The sequence below is a fragment of the Hipposideros armiger genome, unplaced genomic scaffold (assembly GCF_001890085.2).
Source record: "Hipposideros armiger isolate ML-2016 unplaced genomic scaffold, ASM189008v1 scaffold_553, whole genome shotgun sequence".
NCBI lineage: Eukaryota > Metazoa > Chordata > Mammalia > Chiroptera > Hipposideridae > Hipposideros > Hipposideros armiger.
The window spans coordinates 756,999-777,287 of NW_017731903.1; the positions used below are offsets into that span (position 1 = coordinate 756,999).

General features: G+C 44.6%; 1 protein-coding gene across 1 annotated transcript in view; it reads right to left on the bottom strand.

Moving 5' to 3' along the window:
• Nucleotides 1-149: 149 nt before the first annotated feature.
• The window catches only part of M1AP (meiosis 1 associated protein), a 74,069-nt gene continuing 53,929 nt past the window's right edge, over nucleotides 150-20,289 (bottom strand). The window contains exons 6-11 of the mRNA XM_019623580.1: nucleotides 18,978-19,140; nucleotides 17,858-17,999; nucleotides 2,994-3,200; nucleotides 1,761-1,901; nucleotides 1,271-1,282; nucleotides 150-803 (exon numbers count right to left, since the gene is read on the bottom strand). Coding sequence (XP_019479125.1) covers nucleotides 645-803; nucleotides 1,271-1,282; nucleotides 1,761-1,901; nucleotides 2,994-3,200; nucleotides 17,858-17,999; nucleotides 18,978-19,140 — 824 coding nt within the window. The 3' untranslated portion in view covers nucleotides 150-644. The remainder of the gene's footprint in view (nucleotides 804-1,270; nucleotides 1,283-1,760; nucleotides 1,902-2,993; nucleotides 3,201-17,857; nucleotides 18,000-18,977; nucleotides 19,141-20,289) is intronic.

Sequence of the window (20,289 nt, forward strand, 5' to 3'; positions counted from 1 at the left end):
TGGAAGGTAGGCAGGCAGGCATGAGGAGAGTGGACTAGGAAGGGACCAAGTCTTTTTCACACCACCCTCTCCTCTGTTCTCAGCCATGTGACACACACACACCCATTTTGCATACGGGCACCAACCCCTTTTCTGTTTGGAGTCTGAAGGGAAGTACAGTGTTGCGGGTATAGTGGGAGGGGCATGGACTTTGGAATCGGGCTTGGGTTTCAATCCTACTTGTTTTTCATGAGCTCTGGAAACTTCATCCTTGTGTCCTGAGCCCCGATTTCCTGAGGTGACCCAACCTCATCCACCTGCTTAGGCAGAGCTATAAGGACAAATTTGGACCAGGAATGACCCTAACAATGGCACTGGTTCATTGGGTGTTTAATCTTCATCTGTGTTCACAGTATCAAGTGACACAAAAGAAAAATGAGTCCTTGCTTGGAGGAGGGAGAGGCTCGGGTGTGTCTCTTCCCAAGCTGAGGAGGGGGGCAGTGGCAGCACTGAGGACAGAGGAGGGAAAAGCTTGGTTTCTGTCACTCAGACCTCACAGAGGCTCAGGTGGACAGAAGGCAGGTCTGACCACACACAGAACACCATCATGTGAGCCTCAGCATGGATGTGATTGAGCAGGGCAGCCAGGCTCTGGCACTGGTGACTTAAAGCCCTGAGGGATATTCCTCCTCTTCTTCCTCCTCCTCTTCTTTGGAATGCTGGAAGGCTTCTGAGGTGGCTTTGCTGGCTGCTGGCATCTTGGGGTCTCTGCCAGGGGTTGTAGTCATAGGCAGGGGGGCCACTGTGGCTCGAACTCGGCTTGTCTGCCGAGAAAGTGAACAGAGCTGTCTCTAAATACTAGACAGAGTTCCTGATCTCCTATCCTGTTCCCTCTGGGTCTCCTGTGCTAATTCCTTTACTTCCCCTATCCCTGGAGTGACAGCCTCCACAGTGCCCATGCCCTGGGTGAGTGACCCTGCTTTGTTAGCTTGCCCATCAGCTAGCTTATGGCGGGCTCTGCTCCCACGAGATTGACTGTAGTCTGGGAACACCTTTCTCTTGTAACTTCAGCTAAGGCAAAGCAGGAGTTTTTCTAAAGGCTGTTACTGAAAAACTAGGAAAAAATTAAGGGTAAAAGGAAGCCCAAATATAAAATATGGATTTCATAAAAATAACTCTCCACCTTGAATTACCCTTCTGTCTTTAACCCTTGTCACTAGAGCCCTGTCTCTAAGCGACTAATCTTGGTCAGCCTCCCTTTGCTCCTGTGTAAAACAAGCATCACACTTACCTTGCCGGGATGCTGTGGGATTAAATGAGAAAAATGTTTGTGAAAGTGCTTGTCACACAACCTGGGAAATGACTGGTGCTCAAGTTGCTAATTTCTCTGGAGCATTTCTTTCCCCACCTTCCCTTCAGCTTTTCTTTCAACGGAGTGTTATGGTTGTAATTCCAGGGCAGCCAGTTCACTTAGTGGGACATAGTCTGTTAAATGACTAATGAGTTATCATAAATGCTACCATTAAGATACCTGAACATGATCATATGTCAGTGCCCAAGCAGAACAGCACCCCCTTCCCCCCACAGGGGAGGGGCTGTAAATTCCTTTGTCTGGGGCAAAAGGCTGCTCTTTTTCTTCCTCTCCTGTTGGCCTGATTCTCCTCTCCACCAGGGGAGATCCAGGGTACTCCCTGGGATTTGGGGAGTTGGGGACAAGAGAAAAGGGGTCTCTTGGATTCTGGGCATAAAGGGGAAGGAGGGGAGTAAGGAGGGGAGCGTACCTTTCTCAGGGCCCGCCTCTCCCAGCTTGGGTGGAGTCGACCTTGGGGCTTGGCAAAAGTGCTACTCAGGTGTGAGTACAGGTGGCTGCAAATCTGTAAGGGGTTGTAGGTGGGCTCTAGCTCCAGGCCATCCAGCGCGCTCTGAGGAAGAGAGGAGGAGCCTCACCTGGGGAACTTGAGGTCACAGAAGACAAGATGTCAGGCAGAGCCCTTTGAGTGTGAGAGGCTGGAGGAGGCGTGAAGACCCAGGGCCTGCATCTCTGAAGGCTGTGAAATAGACTTACGTGTGTCCCACTGAGTGTTCTGGCCCCTAGGTTGGAGTGCTTGTGAGGTAAGTATGAGGCACCCCAAGTGGTTAGGGACACTGAATACTCTGGCCCCAGAAGTGTGTCATGGAATTCCGGAACGCTGTGAGGGTTACAAGGGATCCAGTGTGCGTGGCTGTGAGGGAGGGTGTGTCCACGGCCTGGGGCTGCTCACAGTCTACAAGGAGAGTACACTGAGTTCTCCGCCTGCCTGCGAGGTGAACATAACCAGAGGACACGCGAGCCCAGCATTCCTGAGCAGTCAGGTTTTCCGGCCACAACATCCTGTGCCAGGAAACATTGGCCCTGAAGTGAGACGCTGAGCGAGCCATAGCCACTTGTGCCCACCTCTCTCTGCATCCCTCTGGCAGCCAAGCAGAGAGCACAATCCCAGGCTCTGTCCTCTCTGCACATCAGCCAGTGATCCAGCAGCAATGTGGTTCCAGGTCTCCCTGCCCAGAGCCCCCCTCCTGCCCTCAGTCTGGGTAGGCCTGCGGAGGAAACCCAGAACCCAGATCCAGGGAAGAGGAGGAGGAGGAGGAGGAGAAAATGGCCTACAGAACTGTTCCCTCCTTTGCATCTGAGTCTTAACTTTGAAGCCCTTCCTATTTTGGGCACCCACATTGTCTGCCTTTTCCTCTTTCCCTCAACAGACAGAAATAGATGCACAGAAACACAGGCACACAAACATGCACACACGTAACGCAGAGAAGGACCCGTGGGAACACACCATCATGGCTTACTTCCTTCTGTACCACCTTGGTTGCTACAGTTTCTTCTCTGACCCTCTCACCACACCCTTGGAACCACTTCTCCCTTGTCTCTCTGTCCTTCCCCTCACTGGCTCATTCCTCCCCTTCATCCCTTTCTTGAACTCCCTTCTCCTCTCTTCCCTCTGTCTGTCCCATGAGATCTGGGCTCCACCTGCCTCCACAATCTTGAGGCTGTCCTCAGGCAGGTCCTCAGGCAGCAGGGGAAAGGGGCTGGGCAGCATCAGTTCCCGCGTGGCCACTGCCTTCACCAGCAGAGTTGGGGAGCGCGATGGCACGATCACGTAGAAGGTGCTGGGGGGCTCTCTCAGGCTGTGTCCTCCGTTTAGGGGCTCCCCTTTGGCTAACAGCAGCCATTCTCTTTTCTGAAACAAGGACATACATAAAGGATGGTTCATCTTTGGTCTTTGGCACGTTTTGAAGATCAATCCCAACCAAGGTTCCCCCGAGTTCCTCTGGGGGTAGGGGTGTCAGGAAGGGCTGAGCCATTTCCCCCTGGCCCTGGGAGGGAGGGACTTCCTGCCTGAATCACCAGTGCCCCCAGGTACTGCTCTTCCTCCCTGGTCGGGGATGTACACAGAAGGGTTGCCAGCGCAGAGACTAATAAAGAGATGCCCTTTACCTGAAGTAGGTGCTCACCCTAGAGCAGCGGTTCTCAACCAATGGGTCGCAACCCCTTTGGGGGTCGAACGACCCTTTCACAGGGGTCGCCTAAGACCATCGGAAAACAAAAAGATATTTACATTACGATTCATAACAGTAGCAAAATTACAGTTATAGAGTAGCAACGAAAATAATTTTATGGTTGGGGGTCACCACAACATGAGGAACTGTATTAAGGGGTCGCGGCATTAGGAAGGTTGAGAACCGCTGCCCTAGAGGGGGATACTGTATTACTTAATGGTAAATGTAGAGTTTTAAGAATTATAATTCTTAAAAACAGAGTCTTGGGGACCGGCCATGTGGCGCTTTGGTTAAGAGCTGGCTTGGGACGCCAGCTCTGTGCAGCAGGACCCCGGTTCGGATCCCACATGAAGGGCCAGTGACACTGCCCTCTACAGCTAAGATGGTGAACAACAGCTCAACCTGGAACTGGGCTGCCGTGAGTTGCCGGCGACGGCATAGGCTGTAGCCCCTGCTGCAGTGGGCTGCCATAAGCTACCATGTGTGGCCTGCAGTCAGTGTGAGCAGCCAGCTGCTGGTGTGAGCTGCCAAGAGCCGCCTTGAGTGGCCACCCAGAGGCCAGCGACCGATCTGCCTCACCCGGGAAGAGCGCAATGATAATACCAACATGGGCTAGTGAGGTGACGTCCCCCACAACTAGACTGAAGAACCAAAGAACAGCAACTTGTCTGCTCCCCTTCCCCGACTCCCCAACACTGTTCCCCTCTCCCAATTCCCCAATAAAATCTTTAACAAACAAAACAAAACAAAACAAAACAAAACAAAACAAAACAAAACAAAACGAGTCTTGAACGAAAGACTTGTGTTGGGTGTTGTGAAAAATTCAGGTCTTATCCTGAGGGGGATAAGGTCTGGTTGTGTTGCATGACTTGGGCAGAGTGGGCTAAATGGAGGCCCCCTGGAATGCATAGACAGAGTTTAAGAAGAAAGTGGTCAGAGTTGCCTTCGCAGAGAGAGGGGGAGGGGAGAGCAGGGAGAGGAAATCTTTGGTACAACAAGGCCAGGGGTTGGGGGCAGGGCTTTTGAGATCAACTCAGCCAGTCACAGGACAAAAAGAAGGGTCAGAATTCAGGGGATGGTGACTCTTTGTGTAAAGGGTATTGTAGAACAGAGTGGCGACACCTTGCCATGTGCCATGGAGATCAGAGGTTAGCACATGGGTAAGGAGAAGAGACAAGTAGACAAATGAGCAGACTTTCTAGGTGTACCCTTTGAAATCAGGCATGGAAATGAATCATTTTTTTCTGTGGTAGTTTTCAAGGAAAACTACAAAACTCTAGGAAATACGGAGTCAGAAATGTTACAATCATCTGTAAATTGTGTCCTCTTGCGTGAGGGGGTCATCAGTTATAATTGGTACAGACATAACCGTGTCCCTGTGACGGAAGATGAAAGACAGCACACTAGCTCTACCCACTTTAACCGATAAAAAATGTTGGAAGAAATAATACGAGGAAAGGCAAAAAAGGAGAAAAAATATAGTAAGGGGACAGAGGAATATCACTGTCTAGCGGAAGTAGAAAGTGAGATAGTGAAGCAGAAAAACCTGCTGTAGCATTAAAGTTATATCTTAGGGGTGTGTGCTGGGGTGGAGGTGGTGGGGAACACTTGGCCACTTTAAAGCACTGTTATCAGCCTGTGCAGCACAGAACTCTGGGGGCTCTGGAAGCGGGGCAGGTGGTAGGTGCATTCCTAGGTTCATGCTTTCTTAATATTTTCCTTATAGCTGGAGATGTGGTGTCTTCCTGAAGAACTGACGCAAAATGTGATGAAAAGTCTACCTGAGGCTTCTCAAATCTATCAAATTGGAAACAGATTATATATGAGTAGAAATTGTTGTGTGTGGTGGGGGTGGGGGAGGAGGGCAGGTTTTTGACCCTGCTTTGAAGACATGGCCTCTTTAAGCCTGAAAGAGATGTTCTATGGAAGAACAAGGCAGGAAGTTGCAGGACACTCCATTTTAGTTGTCTTAAGTAGCTTCTGATGTGGCTCAGACTTTGTATTATTATTTTTATATTTTTAATTTTTTTAAAAGATTTTATTGGGGAATTGGGGGAGGGGAACAGCACTGGGGAATTGGGGAAGGCGAACAGATAAATTGCTGTCCTTTTTGTTCTTCAGTCTAGTTGTGGAGGACGTTGCATGACTGGCTCATGTTGGTATTATCATTGCGCTCTTCCTGGGTGAGGCAGATTGGTCGCTGGCCTCTGGACAGCCGCTCACGGCAGCTCTTGGCAGCTCACACTGGCTGCCAGCTGCTCACGCTGGCTGCCGGCCACACACAGGTAGCTTATGGCAGCCCATGGCAGCAGGGGCTGCAGCCTACACTGTCGCCAGCGACTCATGGCAGCCCAGTTCCAGTGGAGCCATTGTTCACCATCTTAGCTGTAGAGGGCGCAGTGTCACTGGCTCTCATGTGGGATCTGAACCAGGGCCCTGCTACTCAGAGCTGGCGTACCAAGCCGGCTCTTAACCAACGTGCCACTCGGCTGGCCCATGGATTATTATTATTTTAATCTATTTTTATGCTGTTTCATGCATTTATTTGTGAATTAGTTTATTTATTACCGTATTTGCCGGCGTATAAGATGACTGGGCGTATAAGACGACCCCCTAACATTTCCACTCAAAATACAGAGTTTGTTATATACTCGCCGTATAAGACTACCCCCTCTTCCGCACACCTTCCACACACCAAATAAAAGGTAAAACAATATCAGATTTGATTTGGCCCACTGAAGTGCAAACAAGCGTATTGTATTTCGTGTCACCACATAACCGTTTTGGCGATGTTGAGCCACCATGTCTGCTACATGTTTTTCGAGTTCTGGCCAGTGTGGGGTGCCTCTTCTTAATGCACACTTACCCCTTGGCATACTCTTTAATGCTTTCTCATTTGATTTCCAGTCCCGAACCATCTTTTCTGTTACTCCATATTGTCTTGTAGCAGCACAATTATTATTTTCCTTAGCAAAGTTTATAACTTTCAGTTTAAAATTTGCATCATACTTCTTTCTTTTGGCTGGTGCCATGATAGGGATGATAGGGGTTTGACTGGTCGACATTTTCTATGCTGTACTGTACAATGGTGCAGTATTGTGGTTGGCTGTTGGCTGTATACAAAGCCTGATTTGATTGGTCCCTGCTCCCTGTTTGCCTGCCCTGTCACTATAGCAGTCTGGTCCACCCTTGCATCAGCATCTCCCTGGGACCTCACTAGTGCGCAAGTGCGAGCTCTTCAACATTCTAACAGGCACCATGATAGCGCAAAATCGCGAATCTTCAATGCATATGTAAAGAAATATACGGTAACCCGAATTTACCACACTTGCAAAATCGCACACAGCCGACCATACACCCAGTATGGTATCGCGATTCGCGATTTTGCGCTATCATACTGGGTGTATGGTCGGCTGTGTGCGATTTTGCGAGTGTGGTAAAATCGCATAACAGCCGAGCATACACCCAGCAGCGCTGCTGATGCCTGAACAGTATGTGGAATGAAGTGGGCGGGCATCGGGAGGCCACTATGGCACAGGGCAAGCACTATGGGCAGTCTATCTGAAGTGTACCTGGCATATAAGACGACCCCCCACTTGGAGGCATATTTTTCAGGGCCAAAAAATCGTCTTATACGCCGGCAAATACGGTAAGAATTTATTGAGTGCCTGTTGCCTATTATGTCCTGAGCACTAGGTGTGGGTATATAGAAATTCATTAGACATAGTCACTGCCTTCTTAGAACTTATAGGAAGGGGAAGGCTTGTAAATTAATGTTTGTCCCAGACTTAGGATGCCCAACTGTTCTGGTTTGCCCGTTTTGGGCACTGAAAGTCCTGTGTCCCAGAAAACCCTTCAGTTCTGGGCAAACTGGGATGGTTAATTACCCTCCTGAGACTCCATGGAGAAGGGAGTATTTTGCCACTGTGACAAGTCACTGGATGCTAAAACTATGACAATACGACATTTCTTGTACCTGGTACATTGTGGGGTTACTAAGAGCCTTTGAAAGTGGTACACAGAAAATTATGGCCCCCTAGAATTTGGGTCTACTGATTTCGAGACGATAGCTAAGATTCGGTTAGAGAATTGGTGTGCAGAAATGAATGAGGTCTTTTCAAAGTAACCCCTGATGTGGGGATTATTAGAGGAATGGGAAGAGATTGAGTTGCAAAGATTTTACAGAATCCTTTAAAACTTTTGGGCTGATTTATAGAGAGGTTAGCAGAAATTTCTGGAAGGAAGAGAGAAAAATGCATCCTTATTAGAGTTTGATAACGATATTAATTTATCTGTAATTTCCAGAAGTGTTTTGAGAAAGTGAGAGGTAGGGAAGTTACTTTAAGGCCCCAATTTGGACCCTGAATTTCTAACCTCTTTGGGGACTTGATGTCTAGGACTCAAGCTTGAACATGTTACCCAAGTTATGGGTTGACCTGTTGGTGCAGGCAGTTGTAGCTGTGATAGAAATGGTTAACTTCTATAGCTGGTATCTGAGGCTGAGAAAAAGCAGTGGCATTTTGATGTCTTGTGGGACGTCCCAGAACACCAGCCTTTGAGCCCCCAAATTGAATAACGCTTAATGACTCTAGATGACTGCTGAGTAGTTAGAATATGCTTTTGCTAATTCTAAACAAAGGAGCATGAGTTAGATGCTGAATTTACCAGAAGGCAGATGAAAAGGTATCTATTTATGTTGTGGTTAAGGGCTTTACTTTAGAAGGTGCCAGGGAGCTTAGATTTTTAGGAGGTGGGGGCTGACTGTTTAGAACAGGTGTTTACAGGGGCAGAGCTGAATGGCATGCCATACTCCAAGCTCAGCCAGACTAAACTCATCCTCCCCTACCCCTGCCCTAACTTCTAATTACTAAGATTATGAAAGAAGGTGTGGCAGTCACTGTTGGCTGACTGGCCAATGCTCCCCGTCTCTCTTCCCTTCTCTCTACCCATTTTTCAGCCTTTCAGTGATTGGTCTAGAGGTGATTTGTGACGTAGATTTAAATAATGAGACATAAGCAGAAGTTGCAGAAGTTGCTGGGTGGGGCTTCTGGAAAAACTTTGTAATATGTTGGCAAGTTTTTTGCCCCTGCACCCTACCTTCTTTCTCCTGAGGACAGGACTTAGTCTTAAATTGCAACAGCGATCTTGTGACCATGAGACAATAGGCATAAGGATGAAGTACACTGGCTATTGTTGCTGCAGTGGAAAAATGGAAAAAGCCTGGGTCTTTGATAGCATCATTGGCCAACTGCACCAGCTTGTATTTGAGCAGCTTGTATTTGTCTGTCCCTACACTTCTTGTTACGTGGGAAAAACAAACTCTTAATTACTAAAGTTAGAGTTGGATTGGTAAAGGAGCCAAATGGATCCTTTACAGATACCAAAGGGAAGGAAGAGGAGGTGGTTACTCACTTCCGGGTATCTAGGGAAATAGGAGTAGAAGGGACAATTTTAATGGCTCTGGCATAGACTTTGCCAAAACGGCAGGTAGGACTTTATTATAGCACATAAAAGCTCTAATCTCACCAAACCAGAGCTCCCTTAGTCTGACATTAGTATAGTGGTCTGGGAACAAATTCAGCAATTAAAGAAACACTGACCAAGTCCTGAGTGGGAGTGTTTCTGAGGCAGCCACTGAGAGTAGGGAAGAGTGGAGCACTCATTTTGCTTTGCTTGTGGGAATAGACACATTGCACTGTCCTAATGCATACAGGAAGAGAAATTATAGCTAGTTATGGAAAACTAAGCATACCCAGGGTGTTCTGGAATCTAGAAAGGCATCAGGAGGAAATTAGATTAATTTGGCATTATTTGCTTATTTGCGTATTCTCTCACTCCAGAAGGCAGGACCATGAGGGGAAGAAAACAAAGTTGCAATGGCCACTACTCTGCGACTCTCACGCTGGCTTCTAAAAAGGAGACCAGGGAAAAATGGTAAAAGACAGTTCATACCCCAAACAGCAGATTATACATTCTTCTCAAGTGAACATGGAACATTCTCCAGGAAAGGCCATATAATAGGCCATAAATCAAGGTACGATAAATTTAAAAAGATTAAAATCACCCAAAGTGTCTTCTCTGACTACAGTGGAATGAAATTAGAAATCAATAATGAAAAGAAATTTGGAAATTCATGAATATGTGAAAATTAGACAACATATTCCTAAATAATCAATGGTTCAAAGAAGAAATCACCAGGGAAATTAGGAAATAATTTGAGATGAGGAAAATAAAAACACAATATACTAAAACCTATGAAATACAGCTAAAGTAGTGCTTAGAAGGAAATTTAGAGCTGAAAACTCTTCAATTAAAATAGAAAGATCTCAAATCAATAACCTAACTTTCCACCTTAAGACACTAGAATAAGGAAACCAAACTAAAACTAAAGCAAGCAGAAGAAAGGAAATAAAAAATACTAGAATAGAAAGAAACGAAAATCCTTAACAACATACTAGCCAACCAAATCCATCCACATATAAAAGGATTATATACCACAATCAAGTGGGATTTATCCTAGAAATAAAAAGTTGGTTTAATATCCAAAAATCAAACAACGTAACACACCATGTTAATGGAATAAAGAACAAAAATTACATAATAATCTCAATAGATGCAGAAAAAGCATTTGATAAAATCCAAAACTCTTTCATGATAAAAACATTCAACAAACTAGGATTAGAATGGAACTTATTCAACCTGACAAAAGTCTCTACAAAAACCCATAGCTAACATCACAGGTAGTGTGGTGAAAGACTGTATGCTTTGCCCTTAGGATCAGGAACAAGACAAAGATGTTTGCTCTTGCTACTTCTGTTCAACAATGTGCTAGAGATGTACTGAAGATCAAAGGCCATTTCTCACATTCTCTGGACTGTTAGCCCTCTGGGATTTGGAGAGAGGGGAGAGGCACTCATGAAAAGATTGAGTGGGTCAACATCCTGGCTCTTGGGGACTAATATTTTTAAAATTTGATTTAGGAAAATATAGTAATGTGACATTTGTCATATCAGAAAGCTAAGGGGCAAATTCAGACTGCTTATCAGTGCTGTGAAGGGCAAGACAGATGTGGCAACAGGTACATGGGTGGGGAAGGGGCAAAAAGGATGAGCAGAGCAAGCTGTAGCAGGGGTGGAGGGATGCAGGGAAAACTTCATAGTGAAGGTATTTATGCAAAATCTGGAAAAAAAATAAGTAGATGTTTGTCAGGTGGACAGAGGCAAGGGGAAAGGAATAGCATGAAAAAAGGTGGAGGTGTGAAACAGTTTAGCATATTTGGGGAACATTTAGTAATTTATTAGTGTTGTTGAAGGGCCGATGGAAGGGGTGCAGTGAAAGATGAAGAGAAGCAGACAAGGCTGGGTCACAAGCAGCCCACTGATCCTATGCGAGCCTGCTGTCCTAGCACCTGTCTGTTTCCCTGCAGCTTCTATGAGCTCATTCTGATCATTTTTGTCTTTAAAAAATGGCTCCTGACCCGCCATCACCCCACTCTCTGCTTGGATTCTTGCTCTTGACTCTTTGCCTAATATAACCAAGGACTTTCCATTTCCCCACCCATTTACAGCCCAACCAGGTCATCGTTGTGTACTTAGACTCCTGCTGGACACATTCTGGCTTGAATCCTGTCACTTCTGTGGCCAATTAGGGCAGACAGGGCCAGCAAAACTCTGGAATGTGTCTCCTGAGACTCTGACATTTTAAGTAGGAAACTGAAAGACCTAGGTGTTATTTTCATTTCTTTTTCTAGTTCACGCAGACATGACTTTGTAAGAGAAATGAGGATGTGGAAAGTGAATCACTAGCTACATAATTGGGACTACACAGTAGGATTTGGTAATTGAAATTATGTTTTCCTGGTGATGAATCCATTCATCTCATAAATACTTGGAAAAAAATTATTTATTTATTTATTCAATCGTTCATTCCCTACCACATTCCAGAAAGCAGTTATGCCAGCTTTGAAAAATGCAACAATACAAAAAGATAAACAATTAAAGGGGTTGGGCAAAGGAAAAATAAGGGTAGGGCAATAACAGAGCCAAGATTAGATAAGCTCATAGAAATGCAAACCACCCACTGTTGCGAGAAGGGTGCTCGACAGCTTTTCCTAATATAAAGTGTTGGCGACACTATCTTGTGGATTCTTACTGAGCAGTGAATGTGTTTCAAGAGAACTCCTGAAATCAATCTGATACTGAATTTCACCTGGCTATAGAGGGGTTAAGAATTTGTGTCCCAGAGTCAATTTTTTTTGGTTTAATCCTGGCTCTACAATTTACAAGTTCTGTAATCTTGGGGAAGTACTTAACATCTCTGTGCCTCAATTTCACATCTGTACAATAGGGATAATAATTCCTACCTCATAGGATGGTTCTGGAGATAACATAAATTAATGTTTGTGAAGTGTTTAGAACTGTTTCAGGCACATAGTAAGCACAATGAAATGTTATCTTTCAGGAATCATGGAGATGTGTTTATCAAGGGTCTTGCCTAATTGCTAAAGGGATATTCTTCTGAGGAAAAGGAATTAAAATACTAAAATAAAACAAAATCACCTATGAGGAGATACAACATTCAATTGTCAAGTAAACAAAAAAATCAGGGACTAGAATAACACTTAAGGCTGCAGTTGATCAAGGTTTAGAGTATGTGTAAAATGTGATTTGAAAAGTCATACAACATCTATAGTTGATGAGGCCTGGTGGACTGGCACTAATCACTAGAATTTAATTATGTCGGTGTGGACTTGTTCAGAAGAACTGCTCAAAAATGGAGAAGGAGACAGCATTGAACTAACTGAGCTGTGCTTATACTTGTAAAGAAACCCAGACACCTGAAAATAAGGACATGGTAGAGCTGTCAACTGACTGAGGGTAAACCAGAAAATGTACCATGGGTTGTCTAGCCAGATAAGGGATGCAAAGAGGGGGTAAAGGAACATTTAATAAGCATTTGCTTTTGCATCTGAGTGGGTTGGAGTGGCCAGAGGCAGACTGGTTCCCCTGTCTGAACAACTAGAAAAGCTGGACAATATACAGAAACTTTTGTCTGAAGGCAGTGAGGAGGTGCTGTGACAATGAAAACAAGAGGCAGCTGAGTCTCTGGAGAGGGAAGAATCCAGAGAGATGAGGGAATTACTGCAACCGCTTTTACTGTGGGGCATATGTTGATTTTGAGTTGGATGGAGTTGGGGTGGGGTGGGACTAAGAATTTAGGATTTGCACTTGCGGAGGCACTTGCATGGGAACAGAGAAACCAGCAGATCTTTTGGTGGAGACTGGGCACGGGTGGGGTAGGTGCTCAAGCCAATTTCTCATTCAGCACATTTGCCAGATACTGGGCTGCATGGAGCAGGAGGCAAAGATGCCTAAGGAGAAAGCCTCTAAAAGGAGAGTGTTGTAGCCGATTTAGGGTAGAGGGATTAGAGGTGGGATCGCACCAAGGGAAGGATACACATAATATACCAGGTTTTCAGTGGAAAATCCTGGAGGGCCAGGAGCACACTAGGGGTAGATGGAGCCTCAGCAGGACTGCAGCCTGGCCTTGTCTCAGGCAATAAGGTGATCTGCCACTACTCTATCTGCTTCGTGCAGAGCAGGCTGAACCCTCTCCAGAGGAAGCTGACACCAACTGGGGCCTCTACAATTCATTTAGGCACAATGAGCATATGTCTGAAACCACATGTTTGAAAATCAAAAGAAAACAGAGACAATAGAAACAAAGCCACAGGTGATCCAGGTATTGGCATTAGCGGATAAGAACCTTAAAATAACTATGATTAGTATGTTCAAGAAAATTGGTGAAAATACGGAGAATTTCTCTAGGTAATTAGACTCAAAAAAAGAAACAAGTGGAAACTGTAGAACTACTAACCAACCATTACGTGCAAATTATATGCCAGACATATGCTAGGTGCTTTACATATGCAGTATTCCTTAATCATCTTAAAAACCATATGAGGTTTATTTTATTGTCTCTACTTTACATGATGGGGACAAGGGTTGCTAATGTGTGTCTCTGATGCACCTTCTTCCGTTTTTTTCTTCTCCCCCACGTCACTTCTACTCATGAAAGGAGAAGCCTTGTAGGTTCTATTCCTGGATATTTTAAATAGAAAGAGACAGGCCCCGAGAGGGAGGGGACTATGTCAGAGGGAGGTTGTCAATCTGCAGAATATTTATATGGCTGAGAGAGGGAGGTAGAACAGGGACCGGGGATGTAAACAGTGTTTTAGTGTGTGTGTGTGTGTGTGTGTGTGTGTGTGTGTGTGTGTGTGTGAGAGAGAGAGAGAGAGAGTCTTAGAATAGCCCCAGATTAGATATAATTGAGGAGCAGAGAAAGAAAATTTGAAAAATGTCATTGTAGGCTATGAACTATTTCCTTTTTGGTGTTCTTTGAAAGCATAATTTTAAAATTACTTTTTGGCCTCTGGATAGTGCTTCTTTATCTACCATTTATGCAGAGACTAAACCACACAGGACCACTAGATTTGTTCTGGGTTACAAATGGATGAATACACCAATTCTTAGAGAAGTTAAGTATGTTGCCTAAGTTCATACAGTTGGGAAATAATGAAGCTATCATTAGGGCTATCTGACGCTCAAGTCCATGCTTTTCATGGACAACACAAATTACATTTTACCACAACACATGAGAAAACTGCCTTGCCTTGACTCCCAAAAAAGAGAGGTAACAAAGAGAGAATTTCTACTCTTAGTCAAAATTTGACTGAGGCTGAGGAATTAGTTGGTAAAATGAGGAAGTGATAGACTGCCAGGGAAAGGCAACCATGTTATTCATTTATATCATATAAAGTCAAATTTATATCATAGACTTTAACCCATGTCATAGGATCATATATTTAAGAAAGAATTGAAATATGCTTTTTGCTAAAAAAAAAAAAAAATAGAGCACACAAAGGCCTAATGATAAATACAGGAACCCAGGAAGGCCTCAGTGCAGAAGCACCATTTTGAGCTGAGTCTTTCAGGATGGGGTAGGATTTGAACACATGGAGACAGGAGAAGGGACAACATGAACAAAGGTCCAAAGGTGGGGAAATTTGAAGTCTGTATATTGATTTGGTTGGAGTATATGGTACATAAAGGGAAATAATAGCAGACAAGGCTGGAGCTTGAATACTTGGCTAAGGAATATGGATTTTAAAGTATAATGAACAGTAAGCCACAAAATATCTTCAAGCTGAAGAGTGGCAGGATCAGTGCTGTGTTTCAAGAAGATTAATCTGGTAGCACTATGTAAAATGGATTAGGAAGAGGAAACATGAAAGGCATTTAGACAAGTTAAGAGATTATTGCAACAGTAAAGGAAAGAGGTAAAGAGGGCCTGAACTAGAATTGGGATAAATAAGAAAGGAGAGAAGATACATGCAATACTGGTAGATGCTATGGGGACAGAGCAGACAAGGCTCAAGTCACTGGGTACTGGTACCATGGAAACACATGAGATGGGGGATGCTTCAGGAAGATTAATCTGGTCCAACGAGCAGGGCAAATTAGAAAAGCGAGAGACTGGAGGTAGGGAAGCTAGTTAGGCGTTTACTGAAGACGTCTTGGTGAGAACAAGCAGTGTGAATGGGAAGGAAAGGACAGTTCCGACTCATGTTATGAGAAGAAAACTGATATGACTTACTGATGGAGTGGGTGTAAAGGGGTCAGAAGGCTGAAAGTGACTGAGGTTTCAAGCTTGGGTGAGTAGACAATGGCGGTGCTGCTATTAACAGAAAGACAGAAGTTAGAGTGAGAAGTTAGCTGGAGGGGAAACGTCACAATGAGAAACAGAAGGCAAGAGAGTGGGGGAGCTGGCAACATCAGGTTTTAAAAGAACATGTGTAAAAGGTGTAAGAAAGAAGACAAAAACAAGGATGGAGTTAAAGAAGTGCTAAAGACTTGCATGAATAGGATCAGGAAGGTTAAAATTCTAAATAAGTTTTGTAACATAGTAGGCACTCAAAAGATGCTTATTGTTGAACGAATGAACTGAGGCTTGTAAAAAATTTTTCTCTCTATAGCACACTGCCTTTTACGCCTTTTGCTGCTTGGAGAAAATGTCATGTGAAAAGCAAGAAGGAAGAGCCATTCAAACACTATTTTGCTTCTCTCTTTTCCAGAAAATGAGGAGTGGTCTTTAACCTGGGTGAGGTGAAACAAACATAGCATAAAGGGAGCATAGGGTAGATGGGAGAGGAGCTGTTACAAGGACCCAGTCACTTTAAGTGAATTCACGTCCAGTGAAGGACAGAAGCATGGGGTATTCAGCAAAGGGAGAATCAGCCTGTGTTGTAGTCTGTATTTATCTGGCTACCTCCGGAGTAGGGAATTTAGCAAGATGTTAAAAACACTGACTCTGCAGTCCACAGAACTAGATTCAAACTCTGACTTAGCCACTTGGCAGCTGTGTGACCTTTGGTAAGTCATGTGATCTCTTCAGACATCATCAGTCTTACCCACATGTAAAAAACGAGATCAACAATCCCAATTCTCACTGAGTTACTGTGAAGATTAAGTGAGGTAAAGTATGCAAAACACTTAGTTTTGCATACTTAGTAGGATGGACATGTTGGTACATGCATCTTGGCTCCCTTTTCTGATTGTTTTCTTGGGCTACATTTCCAGCAATGAAATTAAAGTGTTGAAGGTATCACTTCCCAGAACATGTACACACCGTCAGGCAGTGCAGTAAAATGCCAATGTCTGCTTAAAATATCATGTACTATAAGAATGTATTAAAGCCACTTGAGTAAAATTCCTCTGGAGTGATGCAGCATCTCTGAGACCCTGAGGAACTGGGTGGCATAAATAGTAAACTGCACTGTTGGTCTCTAACAGTCGGAACATATCTGTTGTCTCTGCTCTGCAAAGACAGGAGATGGGTGTTCTTCAGATAGGAAACAGGAACTCAGTGGGTGGACCTAAAAGGGAGCATGGGCTTTGAAACAGGAAAAAAAGGAGTCTGCTTCTGATAGTGAAAGAGACGAATTGCTGTGCTGTCCCGAACACCCGTATCCTGCTAGGTCAAACCTTTATGCTATATCCACTTATACATAAGCAGGTATACATGTTCCTGGATTATATTTGCAGTTGTTGTATTTTGCTTTGTAAGTGTTGTATTATTGTTTCATGTATGTGCTCTTTTAGTTTTTCCATTTCAGGAAATGGCATACACTTAACTTGTTCAAATCAGAAACCAGACAGTTATTTGATACTTTCCTCGTCCTCACTCCCTACATCCAACCTTTCACCAAATTCTGACTCTTCCTCTAAAATATTTCTTTAATTGGTTTACCTTTCTCATCTTGACTTCCATCATTTCGAATCCAAGCCACCATCATTTCGAGTCCAAGCCACCATCATTTCTTGCCTAGACGACTGCAATGCCCTGCCTCATTTTCTTATTTCCATTCTTGCCTCTGCCAGGTCATTTCCAAATTTTGTAATCTTTTAGAAACTTAGGTGATGTCATAGCTTATGATTTCTTTCTGTACTTCAGGTACAAAGCCCTTACTTTGGCCTACAAAGCTTTGCATGATTTGACCCGCACTCACTTCTCGTCCTCCTCCCTGTGGCTCCCTCCCCGCACTCTCTGTTTCAGTCACAACGGCCTTTTCATTCTTGATTCTTCTTTCAGGTCTTTTCCGCCTTTGGGTCTTTGCACATGCCTTTCCCTGCACCTGGAATACTCTTCTTGCCACCCTTCACCTGGCTCATTTCCATTAATCTGGCAGGGCTCAGTTTAAATGGCACATTTACAGAGAGGCTCTCTTCTAGCAGCCTCTTCTTTTCCTTCATAAACTTCTCACAGTTAGAAATATATATATATATATATATATATTTCTATATATATATATATATATATATAATTCTATCTCTTCTATTAGAGAGTTCTTGAGGCCACTGATAATGTCTATTATGTTACTACTAAATATCTAGGGCTTAGCACAATGTCTGGCACAGGCTAGGTGTTCTTCATGTAACCTGAATGTTACATGAACCATAATGTCCAGCACAGTGTTAGGAAGAAAATAGGATTTAAAATATAGTTACTTATGGAAGTTTTACCGCTACCATTTAAATGTAAAAGCTCAGGAATTTTCGAGGTTAGTGTCATATAACTGAACTCGGTAATTATTCTCTATAACATGAACCCAACAAAGGCAAATCATATTTAATCCACATTTCAGAGTATTTCCAGTTTTTTCCTGTCTTCTGAAGGATTGGGACAGGATTGGGATCAGGGCAGGATTAAGTTAACTGCTTCTCTGTGGTTGGTACTTTAACACTCTTCTTCTTCCTTATCTGGGGACATGGGTACTCACCAGCAGGCTGTGACACAAAGCATGGAAATGCTGCTGGTTTGTCTCCAGTTCATCCCAGTCCAGCTGCCAACAGCTTGTGGGTCTGAGAATGAATGGGAGTCCATATGTCACTGACTCGCAGACCCCGCTGGATTTTAGAGCCCTGGGAAGAGACAATGAAAGAGGCAGTGAAAGTCTCCTTAGTGATATCCAGAACCTCCTCGACCTAGATCCTCTTAAATTCAGGTAAGTCTAAGACCTTACTTTGAAATCCTTTAGGTTAGGGCCTGTGAATTATTCATCTTAGCATGGCCAGTACCTAGCAAGGTATCAGGCACACAGCACATTCTCAAAGCCTGTTAGTCAGTGAATGAAGCTATCATGAAGGCTCAAGACTGATGGGTATTTCTTTTCCTGAGCTCATTCCATCCCAAGTGAGTTCCCTGGGGACACTCCCATAATACCCCTGCCACAGCAACCATATAACACAATAGTATGCTAACCACCTGCATCAGAATCCTAATTCTTTTGTGGTGAGGTGCTGACAGGATTTATCTAAGAAGAGGATGCATTTAAGAAGGTTCCTAGCAGCATCCATGGTCACAAACCCATGAGCAGGCTCACTCAGATACCTGTGCATGGGCACTGTCATATGGATTAGGAGCAGTAAAAGCGGCCTTTGCCATCATTGCTAATTCTACTTTGGACTTGGACCCCCTGGAAGCAGGAGTTCTAGTACTTAGAGAAATGGGAGGGCAGGGGAAGATCCTATGTACCAGTTGCTCCCTGAAGGTCAGATCTCTGTCCTGATGCCTAAACACAACTGGTATTCAGTCATTAGCTGAATGGATAACCACTTTCCTGCAGATCTTGTTTTTCTCTGCATTCAGACTTTCTGGATTTCCAGTCCTCATCCAGACCTCAGAGTCCTACTGAGGCACAGCTCCACCATCTGCTTATTCCTCTCCACATGCCGAACAGCCTGACCATGCTCTTTCATGCTCATACCTGTAGTTGCTGCTTTGGACCTGACTCCCGCCTACCTGTCCCTTGGGGATGTCCTCTCTCTCTAGACTTTCTAGTCATGGGCCCAGTAAGAATAAGCATTTGCATGGATTGGGGAGATTCCCGTGGACCATACTTGATCACCCTGAGCTTGTAACGAGAGGCCGACGACTGGGAAGCCATCTGGTAGAGTGTGCTGAAGTCTCCTTTGGGGTCATCCATTCTCAAAGAGCCATCAGCTGTGCCAGGGAGCAAGGACGGGCTGAGGAGTCGCTCTTGGACATCACATTTCAGGCACACTGTGATAAAAACAGCATGGGGGAGGGATGTTTGTCACAAGTTACCTCAGGCCATGCAATTAAGAGACAACATCTGCCACCCATTCCACCTCCACCAGGCACAAGTAACAGTTGGGAGGAGGCAGGAGAGTGGAAAGAGGAAAGTACAATTGGTCTGGGAAAGCAGGGCAGGTCTGGAACCTACAGTATTGCCCTACGCAATAGGTAACATTTTCTGGGTCTGACATAATTTTTACTTGTTTTACTTCTGGGCTGGCTCAGCAGTTGCCCCAGAGTGAGAGATCTGGCTTGTGATCCAGTCTGAGAGGAACACGTGTCCTCTGTGGAGAAGGTGGCTAACACTATGATATGCAGAGGCCCTCTGGCAATCACAGAAGGAAATCTTGCCTCTGCTGCTTCCTTGTGCCTAAGCTTTGGCAAGACTGCAGGTCAGATGAGGGAAGAGCAGGAAAGCAGAAGTCAGGCAGTCAGCTGACAGCTACTGTTCCTCTGTGGGCTCTTTTAGTGACATTCGGGGGCGGGGGAAGAATAAGTTCCCGAAACAACTTACTTCAAATTCCCCAAAGAAACCAAAGTATAGAACCTTCTGGGCCTTGGAGCATCACTGTGGCACAGGGGGCCTCGACTAGGTATGAGTTATTCATCAAAGTATTATACTCATCTGTATTAAGCTTCTGCTCCAGCAGGTATAGCCACATGCCACAGTGTACAATGTGCTGCTGCACTAGGCTTGAATCCTTGATATTACCAAGTTTTTCAATAAAATGTATACCGGGTTTGAATACTGTTCACAAATTTACAAATATACAAATGTTGAGTACTTGTGAGGCTAGTAGTTGATGTTAGTGATTTACGAAACGACTGTATCAACTGCAACATGAGGTAAAAACAAAAGTAGAAATAATGTAGAGAAAAACTAGGATGCCAGAACAGGTGTCAGGTCCAGCTGGCCCTCCTGGGGCCAGCAATCAGACCTAGACATTCATTCTGGGTGAGGTGGCTCTTGGCCTGGTGTGTACCTAAGCCCAGGAAGTCAGTAGGAGGGACTTTGCCTAGGACTCCTGCCTGCCTGACTTCATTGTTGGGTCCCTGGACGGTTGGGGCTGGAGAGCTGGATTCATCTGGCTGAGGACCTCAACTCTGGTTGAA